At 49.2% G+C, this 16,818-nt stretch overlaps 1 protein-coding gene across 1 annotated transcript; it reads right to left on the bottom strand.

Annotated features, from left to right (window-relative positions):
* Positions 1–592: 592 nt before the first annotated feature.
* Positions 593–4,019, bottom strand: LOC8025382 (galactose-3-O-sulfotransferase 2). Its single transcript, XM_029988852.4, has 2 exons — positions 3,640–4,019; positions 593–1,729 (listed from the first exon to the last, which is right to left on the bottom strand). Exons 1-2 carry the CDS (start codon positions 3,816–3,818, stop codon positions 709–711), a joined length of 1,200 nt encoding a protein of 399 aa, XP_029844712.3. The 5' UTR covers positions 3,819–4,019; the 3' UTR covers positions 593–708.
* Positions 4,020–16,818: the final 12,799 nt, after the last annotated feature.

Genomic DNA, 16,818 nt, shown 5'->3' with positions numbered 1-16,818 from the left:
TACACCCCAAAACTTCAATTCGACGTACAGCGCCCCATAATCGAACAGGCGTCCTCAAAGTTTACGAGGGGCTTGATAGCCGTGTGGTACAACTTATTAAGATAGCTGATGTACGTATTATTGACTACAAAAAAGATTATCGGAGTTTTCTTGGCCGTACTGCAAAAGCTTTGTGTTTTCTTTCTTTGGGCTTTGATACGTACTTTAGCAATTTATTAAGTTATATCGCACCGTTATCAAGCCCCTGGTAAAATTTCGTGCCGTCTGTTCGACTATAGGGCGCTGTACGTCGAAATGAAGTTTTGGGGTGTATTATATGGGACAAAAGGGTGTATGGTGATACCCTTTTTTTTTAGAGTGTGGACATGTTTCAGAGGGTACATATGTTTGAAGCAAGCATGCTTCGGCCATGATTAAAGTGTGTCCACAGGTAGTTTAGTTATCATGTGTGTAGCGAACAAAGTGTCTTTTGTATGCTGTATAATCAGTGGGACTGCGGTGTTACGCTTGCCATAAAACGATGAAAGTCCGTTACACAATAAAGACGGCGAAATCATGCATGGAGTCCCATCCTTTTTGTTTGTAGCCTGATTTAGATCAGCAAATTGCTTGAAATTCATTTATTCAAATACACGCTCAAAACCTCATTTTAACATAACTGTAATTGCTATAACGTTTTCCTCTTCCTAAATTATAATGAAATTGTTGCTATAGCTGGAAACGTCTCATTCTCAATGCTTGGTGCTGATGCATCAGTACCGCCATTTCCGACTCTGACAGGCGCAGGTATTCGCAAGTATTGCCGTCCATCAGCCGACCTTGTACTTTAGGCACCTTATAGCTGCTACATGCCTCCATGATGACGTGTCTTGCTTGTTCGAGATGTTCCCAGTCACTCTTCAACTGAGCGCTTCCCACCTCTTCGAGGCGGGCGTCGAGAACACGGGAAAAATGACTGTAAAGCGACTCGTCGAAACCGTTGAGGGAAGTCAAATTCGACGCCGCTTCTGGGGACAATGGCAGAGTCGGCGAGACAGTCGGCTCGTCGACATGAAACGCCGCGATGTCCGCCACATCCCAACAAAGAAGGCGCTTCAGGAGCAGCAGAGATGAGTCCAGTTTCTCCGCGGTCATCACAAGGTGAAAGTCCGTTTCAAGGCCCTTGAGGGTTTCTTGAACATTCGACATCTTGGAGCTGAAACCAGGATTTAACCCTAGATTAAAACTCATCTGGTTGAAGCCAACTCGACCTGCAAGTACACGTCTGTTGATCAACGAAGACGTCGACTGTGTGTCTTGAAGGAACTGCTCGAGAGGCATCTTGAACACCTCTTGAAGCCGGCACCGTCGATACATGCTTTCGAAGAGAACCGATGGTTTTCTGAGGATTGTGACGTAGATGGTATCGTTGGGCATGTGCTTGGCGATCTCTTTTCGATCGTAGATGACGTGGTGGACTAGCATGTTGTACACTAGGTCGGGACGTGCCAGAGGCTGCACCATGGTCCAGCGGAAGGGCATTGGATTCCCAATGTGGAGGCTTGGTTCTCCAGTGGGAAGGACGAAGTTGAGGCCGTGCGTCAGGCCAAACCGCTGGAACATTATTGTAACCGACGAGTTGAGACATTCGTGCGTGTTGATGAACACTACGTTGCTCTTGGACGAGCAACCAGACGGTGAACTCGTCCTTACGCTTGAAGAACTTGAGGAACTATCCAAGTTGGGTTTCCTGTAGGGCGTTGAATACCGTGGTGTTAAAGACATTAATGTCCCTCCCCTACCTCCGCCATCTCATTTTAGAACGCAGCTCTTAGGCGCCCGTTCCCGGCTTGAGCGGCGTCGCCGTCGCCGTCGCCGTCGGCGTCGGCGTAACCGCGAGTAACCCTCGTAACCCTCGTGAGGGTTACGAGGGTTACAAGGGTTACTCTCACGAGGGTTACCCTCGTAGCCCTCGTAACCCTCACGAGGGTTACGAGGATTAGTTACCCTAAAAAGGGTTACCCTCACGAGGGTCACGAGAGTAATGAGAGTTACCCTCACGAGGCTTATGAGAGTTACCCTCACGAGGGTCACGAGAGTTACCCTCACGAGGGTTACTAGGGTTACCCTCACGAGAGTCACGATGGTTACCCAGGTCACGTGACTCCCCTCCCAAGGTCACGTGACCCCCGAGGTCACGTGACCCCCCTTGACGTCATCGCCACTGATGACGTCATCAGTGACGTCACGGATGACGTCACTGGCATCCGCATCGTCATCGTCATCATCACTGATGACGTCATTAGTGACGTCACCGGCATCCGCATCGTCATCGTCATCATCACTGATGACGTCACCAGTGACGTCATCAGTGACGTCACTGATGGCGTCATCAGCATTGTCACGTGACCCCCCAAGGTCACGTGACAATGCCCCCCACCCGAGGTCACTTGACGTCCCTCCGCCACCCGCCACCCGAGGTCACTTGACCCACCCCCCTAGTGCCCTTCCCTCCTCCTCAAGAGCTGCGCTCTAATTCTGCGTTACAGGGAGTTGTAAACGGCTTTCATTTTTTCTTTTAGATTTAGGAGGTTGAAAGGGCCCATGCAATTATAATATGTTAGAATGTTTTCCGCTTTACACAGGCTTACTGACACCAATGTGACCGAGGTATGCTCACACGCAACACAATTATTAAAGAGGCGTCTTTGTCGGGGCGTAGTTCCAGGATAAGAGACAACTTTTGCCTTCAGTTTCAGCGTCGCGAAATACGATGGTGTAGTAACTGAGGTTGCATTACTGTTGTAATCACGCGGATTGCCCTATGTCATTTCATTTATTTTTCCGCCAAGGCCCGGGGGCGTTACAGAAGAGAAGAACCAGAGTAAAAAATTTAGACAACACAAAAATTACAATAGAAGGGTATGCACTGGGCTAGTTGATGATCCATATTTTTTAGGGTAAAATCGCTAAAAATAGCGGACAAGTAAAAGAAACGAACAACACAGAGCGCTAAGCACATGCCCAACGCGTTCTGTGTTGTTCGTTTCTTTCACTTGTCCGTAGTTTTTAGAGCTTTTACCCTCAAAAATTACAAATTAGACTTAATATAAACAGGCGATATTCAAATGTAGCTCATAATCTGGACACGAGCACTGCGTGAACTTGAGTTCTTGACAACCAATGCCTCGACGAGCGCCTCCAGGTAGTGTCGTGTCAAATTGCTGCAGTGACGGGAACAGCCGAATCCTAACAATGCCTGGAGCTCAACACCTGTCATAGGTTTTACCAACCCAAAAGCGTGGATACGGTGACCGTTTGCGGCAGATAATCGGCAACTGATCGCGTGGCTGCTAATTCTATCCGCGAGCTGAGGAGGTGAATGATGCTCAGTCGTTTTTTTTTTTTATTCTTTATAAACTACCATTGCGTAGAGAGATAAGCTGGCCTACATTTCTTGGTTTGTGAACGTCAAGGATCAATGTTTATGCAGTGTTTGATAAAAGTACGAAATATTGTTGCACTTTGGAGATTGTTCACTTTCATGCTCATATTGTCACGTCCCGCGACTTTTTTTTTAATGCACATTTCGTACAGTATAACTTCTGTGGTGATTGAAATGGCGGGCTTCCGTTGATGAGAATGTCCATGCATTATTACCTTCTGGAGATTGGCTCGAGTGTCCACTTGTTCGCGTTGTACAGTAGCACGTTCAGGGAACATAGGAGCAACGCCACAGCGATGAGTGTGCTCTTGCGTTTCTTCAGCATTCTCATACCGAAGAACGGTTGGCGTCTGGAGACGATGCAGCTCTCTTCCGCTGAAAACATAACGACCATAGGTAATTCGGGTTAACTGAAATCAGTTGCTAGTTGTACCGCATTAAAAGTCGCTATGGTCATTGACAGGACAAGAATGGCAGGGCGTCTCTTTGGGACAGCCGACCTCCATGCACGCGCTCTTTGCCTTCCGCCGTGCTTTGAGTGCGCGTGCATTCTCGAGGCTCACGAGACGCCAAAGCATCATCGAAGGTGGGCAGCCCGCGCTGGTGCGGGACAACAGAAAGGCCTTCCTGCCGTTCTCATCCTTTCATTGGCTATAGTTTTCCTTTTGGGGCAGAACACGCCGACGCGGATGTTGGACGAAGTGTCCCCTCCACTACCTCTACGTCAAGCCATACGTCACTCACATGGCACCCAAGTTTCGTAGTTGCGTTCGTCGCTTATGCACAATGGAGGCTAAAAAAATGATAATTAAAAAGCGATAAATAAATGTGTCTGCGTAACAAAAAATAATAATTGGCAGCGAGATTCAGTTTTCATGTCTTATAATGCATGAAATGCAGTATTTGAGGAGCGATCGTTAAGAAACTACTTAGAACACATTAAACCGTCGTTTAGGAGAGTGAATAACATTTATTTTTATCGGATTCACGTGAGTGCAAACTTCCGGCTTAATTTAGCGGAGAAAGTGCATTGGTGTATAGGTCACGTGACATCAATTTTCTCGCTAAATTTAGCGGGAAAACTGAGTTGGTCTATACGTGACGTCAGGTCACGCGACATCACTTTTTCCGCTATGTTTAGCGGGGAAATTGAGCTGGTGTTCAGGTCACGGCACTTCAGGTTACGTGACGTCGATTTCCCCGCTCATTTAGCGAGAAAACTGGGTTGGTGTTTAGGCATCAATTTTCCCGCAAAATTTAGTGGGGAACCAAAATAGGAGTCTAGGCGACGTGACGTCCGGTCACGTGACCACCTCAATCTTCCCGCTAAATTTAGCGGAAAAAACTGAATTTGTGTCACGTGAGATAGCGTGACATCAACCGACGTCGTGTGAACTAAACACCAATTCAGTTTCCCCGCTAAATTTAGCGGGAAACCCACGAACGAACGGAACGGCGAAAGTTTGAGATTGGGCGCATACGTTAAAAAGCATCTCACGCTTTATAACAGTGGTATCCAAACTTTTTGGCGAAGGGGCCGGAGTAGGGATCTGTCACAGTTTCGAGAGCCGGAAAGAAGAGGAGTAATTAAAAACGACAGAAAAACTAAATAAATGAACATAAATAAGCATTTAAACAAACAATATTAATGTCAGAGCAAAGCCCGGTTCACACAGCACCATCTGCTCACGTTACCTTATGTCACGGGAGCTTAGGTCTGCTTATGTCGAGAGTCATTGGAGCATCTGTGCTTTTGAAGGAAACGTGGCAATCAGCTCAAAGAGTTAACTTGCATGTGACAAGGGCACGGATGTTACGATGACTTATAAAGTAAGAAAACGCTCCTGTATGAATGGCCATTCAGTACTAATTAAGGTGGATGAATGCATATGCTTCTATTTGAAATTTAATATCTGTCTAATTATGACATTTCCCAACAGTTGCGACTAGAGCCACTAAATAAGCTGCGCTTAGAGTATCGGCACTCCGTTCCCCGACATTGTTGTGGGCGCCGCCATTTTGGCTCGCATGCATAACAGACGCAACGTCCGATCGTCATGAGTCAAAAGTGCGACTTCCTCAGCATTAGATTCGGTGTTAGGAAGGTAATGTAATATTGCTTTGCTCTGTCGCGAACGGTTTAAACATTTGTGGAGGGCGGAAAAGCATTTCCTGTGATTTCAGATAAAGCTTCAGATAACTGGCAACCATGATTTTAAGCCACAATATGGCCAAGTGTCGTTACTCTGAAGCGTAGCTTATTTAGTGGCACTAGTTGCGACCAGCAAAACTCACCAGGCCTAAATCAAAGGGCATGAGAACTTTGCCACATTCGCACAGCGAAAAAGAAAATGATAAAACTCATGCTAACAATAGGCAATAGTTGTAACGGAGTACACTAAGCAGTAAGCACAATGTTTATCAGAACGCAAAAGAAAAATATTAACATATAGTTAAACAAACATAACACTAAGGGACTAAGAATGGCGGCTGGTGATGACAAAACTTCAATGAAGAGTATGGCGAGAGGACCCGTGTTATGATGCAGTTTTTCCTCATTCTCCAAAGACTTCCGCAGGCCGAATCTGGTCCACAGGCCGTGGTTTGGAGTCTTCTACTTCAAAGCAACATACCCATCTCACCAAGGATACAATGGCCGCTGATGTGACGTCAATGTAAGTTGTCTCTAGTTCCTCTCACTTTGTTTCCGAGCGTAGCTGAAACTGCAACCACGAGCACGTTTCCCCTGAATGAAGATTGCATTGCACGAGCATGCGTGCTTGGCAGGGACGCCGAAAGCACGGAGCTCGCTCTTACAGCTTCTCCTACTCGCACTCAAAGCTCTAGATAGTGTTTAGCACCATCGTTCCTGGAACGCGTCTCTGACTGGTGTGTTTAATTAGCTTCCTATTCCGCCAATTCGTCGAAAGTGGTCTCGAAGAAGCAACGTACAACGCCACAAAAGCTGCAGTGTCATGGTGTCCGATGTCGCTATCCTGGTTGGCCGTAAAAGTTCCGGAAAAAAGCGCCAGAAAACACGAGTACAGTCACTGTCGTCGCAGCGTCCCAACTCCTAAGCTTCGGTGGACCGTCAAGCTGGAGACAAACCTGCAGCAGCGCGGCTGTCTGTCACATTCAGCATCGCTGCTTTGACGCCGCCAGGGTTGCGGCCGCGGCGACAGCATAACACTTCCATGACGCGCCTTCAGGCGGTAATCGAGAGACCGTTTTATTGGAACGCGCCGTGAACACACCAATCGGAGGCTCCAGACGCCGTACCAGTACTAATTACTACAATCACGTGCAGCTGAAAATCTCCAAGGATAACCGACGAGGCGCCGTCACTGCACGTTTTTGTGTCGATAATTACAGTCGCCGACAGGTTAAGAGTTCAGGGGGAGCTCCTCCCAGCTCTTTCCACTTTAGCAGAGCGAACGCTGGAGAGCATGCGATTTTCTCTCCAGGGTTCGTTCTGCTAAACTGCCCCCCCCCGCCCCCCCCCCCCCCCTGGCCTACGCCACTAATGGCGTAGGCCAGGGGGGGGGGGGGCAGTTTTAACTGTGGAGAGTGGGAAAACAAAGCAGAACATGTGTCTAAAAAAAGACAAAAAAAAAAAAAGGCTGCTGTGATTGAGGATAAGTTGGGAAAGCCACAGACCAGGATGCTTCATCCGTACCATAGCATTCTACATGTATGAGTTACACCGTGAATCGCAATCTTTTCTGCTGCCGGATTGTTCTTTTTTATAACCTTTATCTGCGCAGGTTAGAATACGGTGCCGCTGTAAATTGCGAACTGGTCCCGAGCTTCACGTTGACGGTGATGCTACAGGGCCACACCAAGGAGTCTTCTACAAAGCAGATAGTTGACTTCACCGCACAACAGGTTTGCCGAACGCTACTTGCTGAACAAAAGACCTTCGAAGTGTTTGGGTTTGTTTTACGAGTAGCGTCAAATAAGCCAATACACAAGGTCTGTCACCTGTGCGGCACTTCGAAGCAAATGGTGGCGAAACAGTAAAATGAACAACCCACGGAACGACCCTTGGAAGCAAATGGCGGCTCCCCACCCGCTGGTGACATGTGCATTCCGCGCACAGAAGAAACACGAAGCGTAAATTCAATTAAGGGGCTTTATGCTAAACGCTAAGTTGGTTTCACAACACGGACACCACACGCACTATTGGCCCTCCCCCTGTTCATCGTAGATACACGAGCCGACGGACATCGTGCAACCATAATGGAGGCGTTGTCAGTACATCCTTTGTTTACCTTCACATGAAAAGCCTGGAGAAAAGCCCGTTTCTTCACTGGTGCTCTCGGTGCTGTAACTATTTCGTATTCCAGAAAGGATATTGAGCAGTGATCAGAAGGACTGCGCAAGAACCCAACTTACCCTCGTCTTCCACGTCTTCTTCTATTGCCGTGCGAGCCACGATCGGGCTGAACACGCGCGTGCTTGACTGAGAAAAATTCCACCTGTTTAGAAATCATGGTTCCAAAGTTTATGGTATGACACGGCCGGACTGGAAGCGCGCGCTCTCTTTCTCTTCTTACGGCCTTTGCAATCGCCGGGAGTCAACGGCATTTTTTCTCCGTATGTAGTTCACTTGCTTGCCGCCAGGGGCGCAACCACGGCTGCAGTGGTTGCAGTGGTTGCAGTGGTTGCACGGCTGCAGAAGAAAGTGAACGTGCCTATCTCGGTTGCACTGTGGTCGCGAAAGACTGATTTGCGGGCATTTTAAACGCAGTAAGCGGTTGAGATAGACAAACTCTTGTGAGCGGACATCTGGTGGCGGGGACTATCAAACCTGCGACACCGGAAGGGGCTCAGAGAAACAAGGATCGCATGCGGTACGAGAGTAGGCTTAGCAAAGGCTTAGTAAGCTAAGGGTGAGCCAGCCTGATCTTTCCTCACAACTGACGTTGCTCCCTTTGTGCTCTCCTGATCACCTTTCCGCTCGATGGCAGCGATGAAGGTGCAAGACCTGAAAAAGGAGCTGAAATCGAGGGGCCTTTCTACCACCGGAAATAAGAGCGAGCTTATGGAACGGCTGCAAGCCATCTCGGAAGCTCCCAGCAATTTACTGACAGGTGTACAGGATGATATTGCTGTAGTGGAGCACCAGGGCGACAACGCGGTGGTGAATGAAGACCAGGTGTTCTGCGCGAGCAATGTGACGAGCCTGGCGGCTTGGAAGGACGACACGAAAGAGTTAATGAATTGCGCTGATGTGCACTTCACCTTACGACTTCCGTCTTCGTCCCGAGTTCTCCAGGACCATGGAGCTGTGACCGACCACATGCTGTCCGCACAGACTCAGAGTAGGCCGGAACACCAGGCCACTGGGCTTTTGTTGGAAACCACCCCTCTCCTGAACGCTACACAGCAGGACAAGACAAAGTCGACCATGCGCCAGGACAGCGGCTCGAATGAAGTTTGTTTGGCCACATCCAAAACATCTGTTAGGGATCTGCCCGTGAATGAAGTGACCCAGGATAATAACAATCGCAACATGTCGTTTCCAGCCAGCACGCCAGGGGAGGTGCCGCATGCGAACATGGTTGAGCTGGAGGAGAGCGCTGGCTGTAACTGTCCCATATGTTCCTCAGTAGACTGTGCGCAAAGATCCCAACAAAATTTTATTCAAGAGTTGGAAAATCAAATAAGCACACTCACAGAACGACTGCACCAAGTTGACATAGATAGGAAACATATTGCCAAATTATCAAGGAGACTAGACAGGTTTGAAACGAAGGAGCGAGAGAGGTTGGAAGGTCAGGAAGCCCTGCTGGGTCTGATGGCCCGCTGTGAAGGCCTAGAGACGAGACTTAACAGGCTCCTGGATATGCAGTTCACGAACTTGCGCGTGCCGCCCCCGGAAACTTCCCAAGGTCACCAGGAGGCTTTATCTCGAGTACCGTGCGAGGAGCCCATACCTCTTGAGAATTTATTGGAGGAAAAGGGCATGACAATTGCAGAGCCATTAGAGCATGTGAAAAAACCGGACATGGGAAAAAGATGTCAAGAAAATAGGTCTGCTTCCAAAAATCGCCCTCACACACTGCCCAAGAGAACGCCGAGCCAGGTCGCCTCAGCCAGGAAGGCGTCCGCTGAAACCCAAACAGATGAAGAGAACGAAGCTGGGCTTAATCACTCTCCTCAGTCGGCTGAAAGTTTAACGTGTCGCATGACACAGACTTCGAGTAGCGTTACAGAGCAGGGTATCCCAGACGAATCATTTCGACCTCCAACGAGGGTGCACCGAGAAGTTATTGTTGCCGGAGACAGCAATGTGGCCCTTTTTGCGCGAGCTTTCTCTGAGGAAGTCGGTGATCGAAAGAGCCTGGAGATAGTATTGAACAAAAAAGCCACAGTAGAACAGATTCACGACCTGATTGACACATACGAGGAGAGAGCAAGACCGGTTCCACGAATGTATATTATTCATGTTGGTGTGAACAATATTTTACAGGGTGATGAACCGGATGCTATAGTAGAATGCTTACGGATGAGGTGGGCGAAGCGAAAGGCCGCCTTAGCCATCTGCTCAGTTCCGGAGATTCGAAGCAGAGGAAAAGCGCTTCAGGCTCTGACCTTGATGCTAAATGCCAAACTAAAGAACCTCTGCAAGAACACCAAAGCACGCTTTCTAGACTTTACCCGAGACTTCGAAGACACGAGTGCATTCGAGAAGGATGGTCTTCACTATTCTTCACAAGCGGTGCATGTAGTGAAAAACCGGCTGGGGATTGTGGCAAATCGTTTTTTTAGGGTTCCGGCTACAAAGGAACCAACAAATAAGACCGTCAGTGAACAGCAGGCAACACAGAAGGCAAGCACCAGCCCATCGCGCGCAATATGTGAAACAAGACAGCCCAGGCCTGGTTTCTGGGGCACCCCGCGTCCCTTGGCACACCATGAGACCACATACGCAGCCCGGGGACCCTGGCCACAAGCAAGCACCGCATTTGTTCGGCCCAGGATCGGCATCAGAGTACCAGAGGGAATACCCACCATTGGCGGGACTCGAAATGCGGAGTTCTCCTGCGTGCACGGTATGCCCTGGACATCCGCAAAGACAAGCCTCTGCAATGACGCCAATCAGGGACACTCATTATTGGGACAGACCACCCCCTGTGTCGGAAAGCTCGCCGAACAGTTTGTTCCGCGGAGACTTCCACCGCCTCCTAGCTCCTCCGTCCTTCCCAGCTCCGAGTGCAACTGCTCAGATCAACAGACCTTCGACAGTGCCGGGTCTCCGGCCAAGCTTCTCAATCAACGAGAACTTTCTTCGACCCCCTCCTGCTCCCCCATCACTGGAGTTGCTACACTTCGTGCAACAAGTGGTCCAGCAGCAGGTCGAAGCTATGCAAAATCAGAATTGATAGAAAGGTCGCGAGCGGGAGCACAAGACGCAGTTGATCCTGCTTACGTTCCGAAAAGAAGATCAACAACCAAGAAGCGAAAACAAGGAAGTGTTGTGGTAGGTTTTTTGAATATGAATGGTGCGCGCCGTCAACGAAAGTGGCCTGAATTGTACACGACTCTCCTTACGAAGTCCGTTTCTATATTCGGTGTAGCGGAAACCCACTTGAGGGACATGGAAGAACCACCTATAGATCCAGCCTGGTGCTGGACTGGGTGCAATCGAGTTGAAGGAGAGAGGCGAGGGGGAGGCGTAGGACTGCTTTGGTCAAGTCACGGACCAGCGTGGATTCGGACATGTGAGAACTGCAGGGAGCACCTATGGGTACACGGAAAGATAGGTAACGTGCTGACAGCCGTCTGCATCATTTATCTTTCCGTGGAAAACAACCGCCAAGAAGAGAATAACAATATCATCGAGTGTGTTCGTCGAGATATACACAACCTGCCCACAGGTCTCTCTGTGCTGATAATGGGAGATTTTAATGGCCACCTGGTCGAATTGGATGGACGGGAAGATAATAACGGAACCATGATGAGACACTTGGCGGAGGACGTCGAACTGGAGATCTTGAACTTAAGAGAAGATTGTGAGGGACAGCACACTTGGATGGTGCGAGACCGCCGGACGTGCATAGACTATGCGCTCGCGCCAAAAAGACTTGGGAGCAATCTTAAAAAGGTGGTTGTAGACGAAGAAGGTGCGTGGAGCGTCAGCAGCGATCACAACAGCATTTTCCTGCACTTCGGCACTGTTCGAGGAACTCCGAGCCGCTCACAGCGCAAAGCTGTAACTCACCTACGCGAAGACAACATATCCACTGTCGTCCAAACTTTTGACGAGAGCACCCGACGTATGCACGCACTAAGCTACGACGACTTTGCAATAGAGCTCAGGACCATCATCGCTAATCACTCCACCGTCAAGAGCGCACGAGGAAAACGAAAACTTGTCCCATGGTGGGATGTCGAAATTAAGAGGTCCATCCAAGTACGACAAGAAGCTAATTGGCGACATAGGCAAGCACTGAGGACTTTTGGAAAACATCCCGTGACCTTGCAACTATGGGAGGAATACCGCAAGTGCAAGATACAAACGCAGGACACTGTGGAAGCAAAAATACAAGCCCATGACTGCAAGGTGATGGCGGACATCAAAGATGCAGGAAAAAAGGCCGTCGAAAAGTTCTGGAGATATTTGGGATCTTTGGCTGGCAAAGACAGTACTCCAGAACTGCTAGATTACGAAAGTGGGTATCCAGTTCAGAATATCGGACAACTTCTTGAGACACAGCTCTACACTCTGTTCGGAGTTGCGGATGTAGAAATTTCCTCAGAAAACTGGAAAACTCAAAGCCGAATCATAGAGGACGTTCCATTGTCAGCATCTAATGATGAATTTGTATCACTAGTGGGGCGAGTGCATGTAGACCGTGCACTCGCGCGGTTGAATTGCCACACTTCTCAGGGCTTAGACGGAATCTCGGCTAAGGTGCTGAAGAATTTGAGACCCGATTCCCGCACCCAAATGGCGCACCTGTTTAGCCGTATAGTTTGCGGCGATGAACCCATCCCAAGGGACTGGAAGCGTGGCCGAGTCACATTCATCCCTAAGAAAGGCGGCAACAAACAACATCTGCGTGACTACCGCCCACTCACTGTAACAGCTGTAGCCTACAGGGTGTTTGCAACCATCCTTAATTGGCGCATCTCATATTGGGCCGAGTGTGCTGGTGCTCTCACCGAGCTACAAAATGGATTCCGCAGAGATCGTCGACTGGATGACAACTTGTTTACCCTGACCCAATGCATTGAGATCGCTCGGTTGGAAAAGCGGAACCTTATCTGTTGCTTTTTGGACGTTGCTAAGGCTTACGACAGTGTTCCCCATTCCTTGCTGATCAAGCGGCTCCAGCAGCTCGACATGCCGGAACCTTGGGTGGAGCTAATAAAGCGGCTTTATGATGGAAATCAAGTTATGGCAACGTTCAACGGAGCCTTTTCTGGTGACGTTCCGGTGCGTAGGGGACTGCGTCAGGGTTGTCCGTTATCCCCCGTTCTGTACATGCTCTATACATCCGGCATGGAGAAGGAGCTAGAACACACAGGTATTGGTTTTACTTTGCGACACATGCAACACGGAGACATGGTTGAATGGCGGCTCCCCGGGCTCGCTTTCGCGGATGATCTAGTACTGATGGCCGACAACGTCTCAGATATGAAGAAACTGCTGATCGCCTGCGAAGCGGAAGCGGCTCGGCTTCGACTGCAATTCAATGCCAAACAAGTCGGCCGTGGTGCTTTTCTCCGGGCAGGGCGAGGGCCTTGAATGATGAATCTCTCACCATCCAGAACACTGCGCTTCCTGTTAGTAGCCGCTACAGATACCTTGGAGTGACCCTGACCAGTGCAGAAGACTACCCAGCAGAGCACCATAAAATTCTCAAGGCGTCAGCGCTGAGGAAGCGAAATGTGCTACGTCGAAAGAGCCTTGGGTGCTGCGATCGGTATGTATTAACCCGCGAACTTTGGAAAGCTGTCGCTGTGCCAGGCTTGACTTTCGCCAATGCCGTTACATGTGCCCCCAGCGAGATCCGAGAATACCTTGAGCGGCGCCAAAGGGAAATCGGACGTCAGGCACTCGGATGCCATGGAAGAGTCGCAAACGAACTGGTCCAAGGAGACCTTGGTTGGTCCTCCTTTGAGGCACGGGAGGCCAGCAGCAAGTTGGAATACTACGCCCGATTCCGACACATAAATGTAGATCGCTGGGCACGGCGGATTTTCGTGTACATTCACCTAAGAGGCACGCACACAACATGGAGACGCCGTACCATCCGACTGGGCACGAAATACGGGGCTTTCTCAATGCCCGACGAGCCTCCGACAAAGAAAGAGTGGGTTGCCAAGGTGAGAGAGAAAATTAAGACCGTCGAGGCGAACCGGTGGAGAGCAGACATGCAAGAACACTCAAGTATGCACCTTTACGCGTCTTTCAAGACCACCATTGCTCCAATCCTCTGGTGTGGTAATACGCTGGGCAGCAGGCTCCTCGCTGAGGCCCGAGGGTGCGCCTTGCGTACACGCCTCTACCGACGAAAATACGACAGTAACGTGAACGACACCCTATGCAGTGCTTGTGGGGAAGTGGAAGAAACTATACACCACTTGGTACTTGAGTGTCCGGCACTCGCACCGGCAGCAGACGTCAGCGCTCACATCGAGCAAGCCCTCGGGTTTACCGAGGAGAACACGTATGTGCAGTGCTCGAAGCGGAGACTCGAGGCATAATGGGCAGTACATTGTTGAAACCAGTGGATACACTCCGCTTTCTAACCTTTTTTTTACTTTTTTATTAATTTTTTGGCGTGTCTATTTAGTAGACGCCCGATTCAAAGGGAATCGCCACATAAATACAATACAATACAATGGCATTTTTTTTTGGCTAGGTACGAACGTTGTTCGGGACCGCCCGATACAAAGGGAACAGCTGCAAGATCATCATCATCATCATCATCATCATCATCATCATCATCATCATCATCATGGCACTGCAGCCCAGCTGGAAGTGCAGCGACGCAGTCGAGAGGACTAAAAGGAGGCTGGAGGACTGGTGGCGAAGAATGCAACAGTAGTGCAATTTTTTTTCTCTCCGTTTTTATTCGGCTAGGTCTGATTTCTATTCAAACCGCCCGCTTCAAAGGGAACAGCCATAAAATCATCATCATCATCATCATCAACTTCACCCTGCTCGGAGAGTCCCTTCGAGCTGCTTTGCGCTGGTGTTCGAGCTTCGTAGATTGTTGTTTTGGCGACTTTGGTCTGGTGTACGTCGGTGGCTATCTGTTCAAACTCATTAGTGAGTTTGGGAGCGACGCCTGTGTTATGCTGTTGACTACAAGACGAGTTGATCCTCTGTTCGTCTTATTGCAAGGCCAGGATAAAAGCGGACTTGATAATTCCAATCATAGGTTCTTTTCACTTCCGGACAACAGTGTTGCTTTTTCTTTTCTTTTAAATCTGTTAAGCACCTTCCGCGTACAAATGTGCACGAAGTTCTGCCAACTCATTGCACCCTATTTTGAAGACGCACCAATCCCAAGTTGCCCAGTGGGAATTTACAACAGTCACTCAAAGCGCTTGGCTGGTTTAATTTGCAACAAGTTCCTCAGAATACTTCTGATTAACCATGCAAAGACGGTCACGGTCAGAAACGAAAAATCAGCTGGATATGTGTACCAGCCCTCGAGGAAGCACTTTAGGCTGTATTATGCGCTGTGCGAAAATTCTACACACTACTACACCCTCGTCTATATAGATCAGCTGACCGATTTCATGTGCGACCTATGAAATGATGATGCAGACCATGGCAATAGATAGATCGGGCCTGCTTACATTTCACGAAAGTGTACGAATTATTTATCATTTAAGGATTCTCCACGTAGAAGGGGTCCGTCTCCTCCTGTTCTTGAGTTGCAAAAGAAGTCCTGGAGGTAAAGACGAGTATAGTTTTTTCCGCAATCGCATTCGCTGTCTCTATTTACTACTTTTTACTCCCGAATCTCTCGGAGATGTGCATCAAATATTTACCGCTTTGGGCTCATCAGAAGCGCATTAGATAGTGGCTCAGGGTCTAAACATAAGGATCAGGTGTCAAAGGCTATAAAAATCTCGGCCGCAAGTTGCGACAGCGCTGAAATACACTGTCTGACGCGTTCTGTGCAAACGGCAAAGGGTATCCCAGGGGTTAACAAGGGGTGAGATGACAGCGCCCCCCCCCCCCCCCGAATTGCAGTGGGAGGTGGCGATTGCCCCTATTGCCCCAATTGCAAAGGCCGTAAAAAGAGAAAGAGAGCGCGCGCTTCCAGTCCGGCCGCGGGTATGAAAACACATGTTCGCGTTCAACCATGGCATGCTTTCAAGCGAGATCTCGAGAGAGCGCTCGCAGTGTGCACTCTGCAATCTCGAACCAGTGATTTCCTAAGAAGGTGGATTAAAGGATTTTAGCGAAGGACTGGGTGCTGAACATCAACAAGGTAATGCATTTCGGTCGCGCACCGGTCACCTAGCTGCGTTTGGAGATTTGTGTTTGTCCTTTGTCCCTCTTGTTCCGCTGTCTGATTTCTCCCATCAGCTCGTGGCGTCGCCTGCGTCTGAACGTATTGTGAAATGAAGTATAGTTTGCTAAAGAGTATGGTAGTTCGACTACGTAATACCTGTAAGTTATAAGGAGATTAAAGCATCGTGTGCTGCATGCGAAGTTCGTCCTTGGAATAAACCGATCTCACTATGGCCACCACATAATGCGGTTTGCCTGACATGTCGCGCCATCTAGCGGCGAGCTTTCGAAACCATGGCCAGTCCGTTCCGTTGAGGTTCCGCCGCAGCTCAGCAATCCCTGCCTCGAGGTGGACAGGTACCCGACACCACGTATTGATGATCTGTTGGCGGCCTTAGCTGATGGACAAGAATTCTCAAAGACCGACCTCAGCAGGGCTTACCAACAGGTGGTTATGGCGGAACACTCAAAGTTGCTAGCGCTGAACACGCACAAAGGGCTGTACGGAATAAACCACCTTGGTTTTGGAAACTCATCAATACCAGGTATCTTCCAGAAAATAATGGACAATATGCTGAAGGGCCTGAAGGGTGTCAGCTGCTATCTTGATGACATGCTGATCACAGGAAAGTCGAAGCAAGAGCACCACAGCAATTTTGAGGCTGTCTTGTCGAGATTACAAGAACATGGTGTGCGAATGCGGCGTGACAAGTGCTCGTTTTTTCAGCACGAACTACGTTATCTAGGCCACGTCGTCAACGCCGAAGGTGTTTGCGTATCCTCTGAGAAAGTGTCTGCACTACTGAATGCTCCTGCTCCGAAAAACAAGCAGCAACTGCAGTCGTTTCTTGGGATGGTGAACTACTACGGAAAGTTCGTTCCGCAACTTTCCTCGCTGGCACACCCC

This window comes from Ixodes scapularis, unplaced genomic scaffold (assembly GCF_016920785.2).
Source record: "Ixodes scapularis isolate PalLabHiFi unplaced genomic scaffold, ASM1692078v2 PGA_scaffold8__174_contigs__length_109621045, whole genome shotgun sequence".
In the NCBI taxonomy this organism is placed as follows: Eukaryota; Metazoa; Arthropoda; class Arachnida; order Ixodida; family Ixodidae; genus Ixodes; species Ixodes scapularis.
This window is presented reverse-complemented; position numbering and strand designations above follow the sequence as displayed.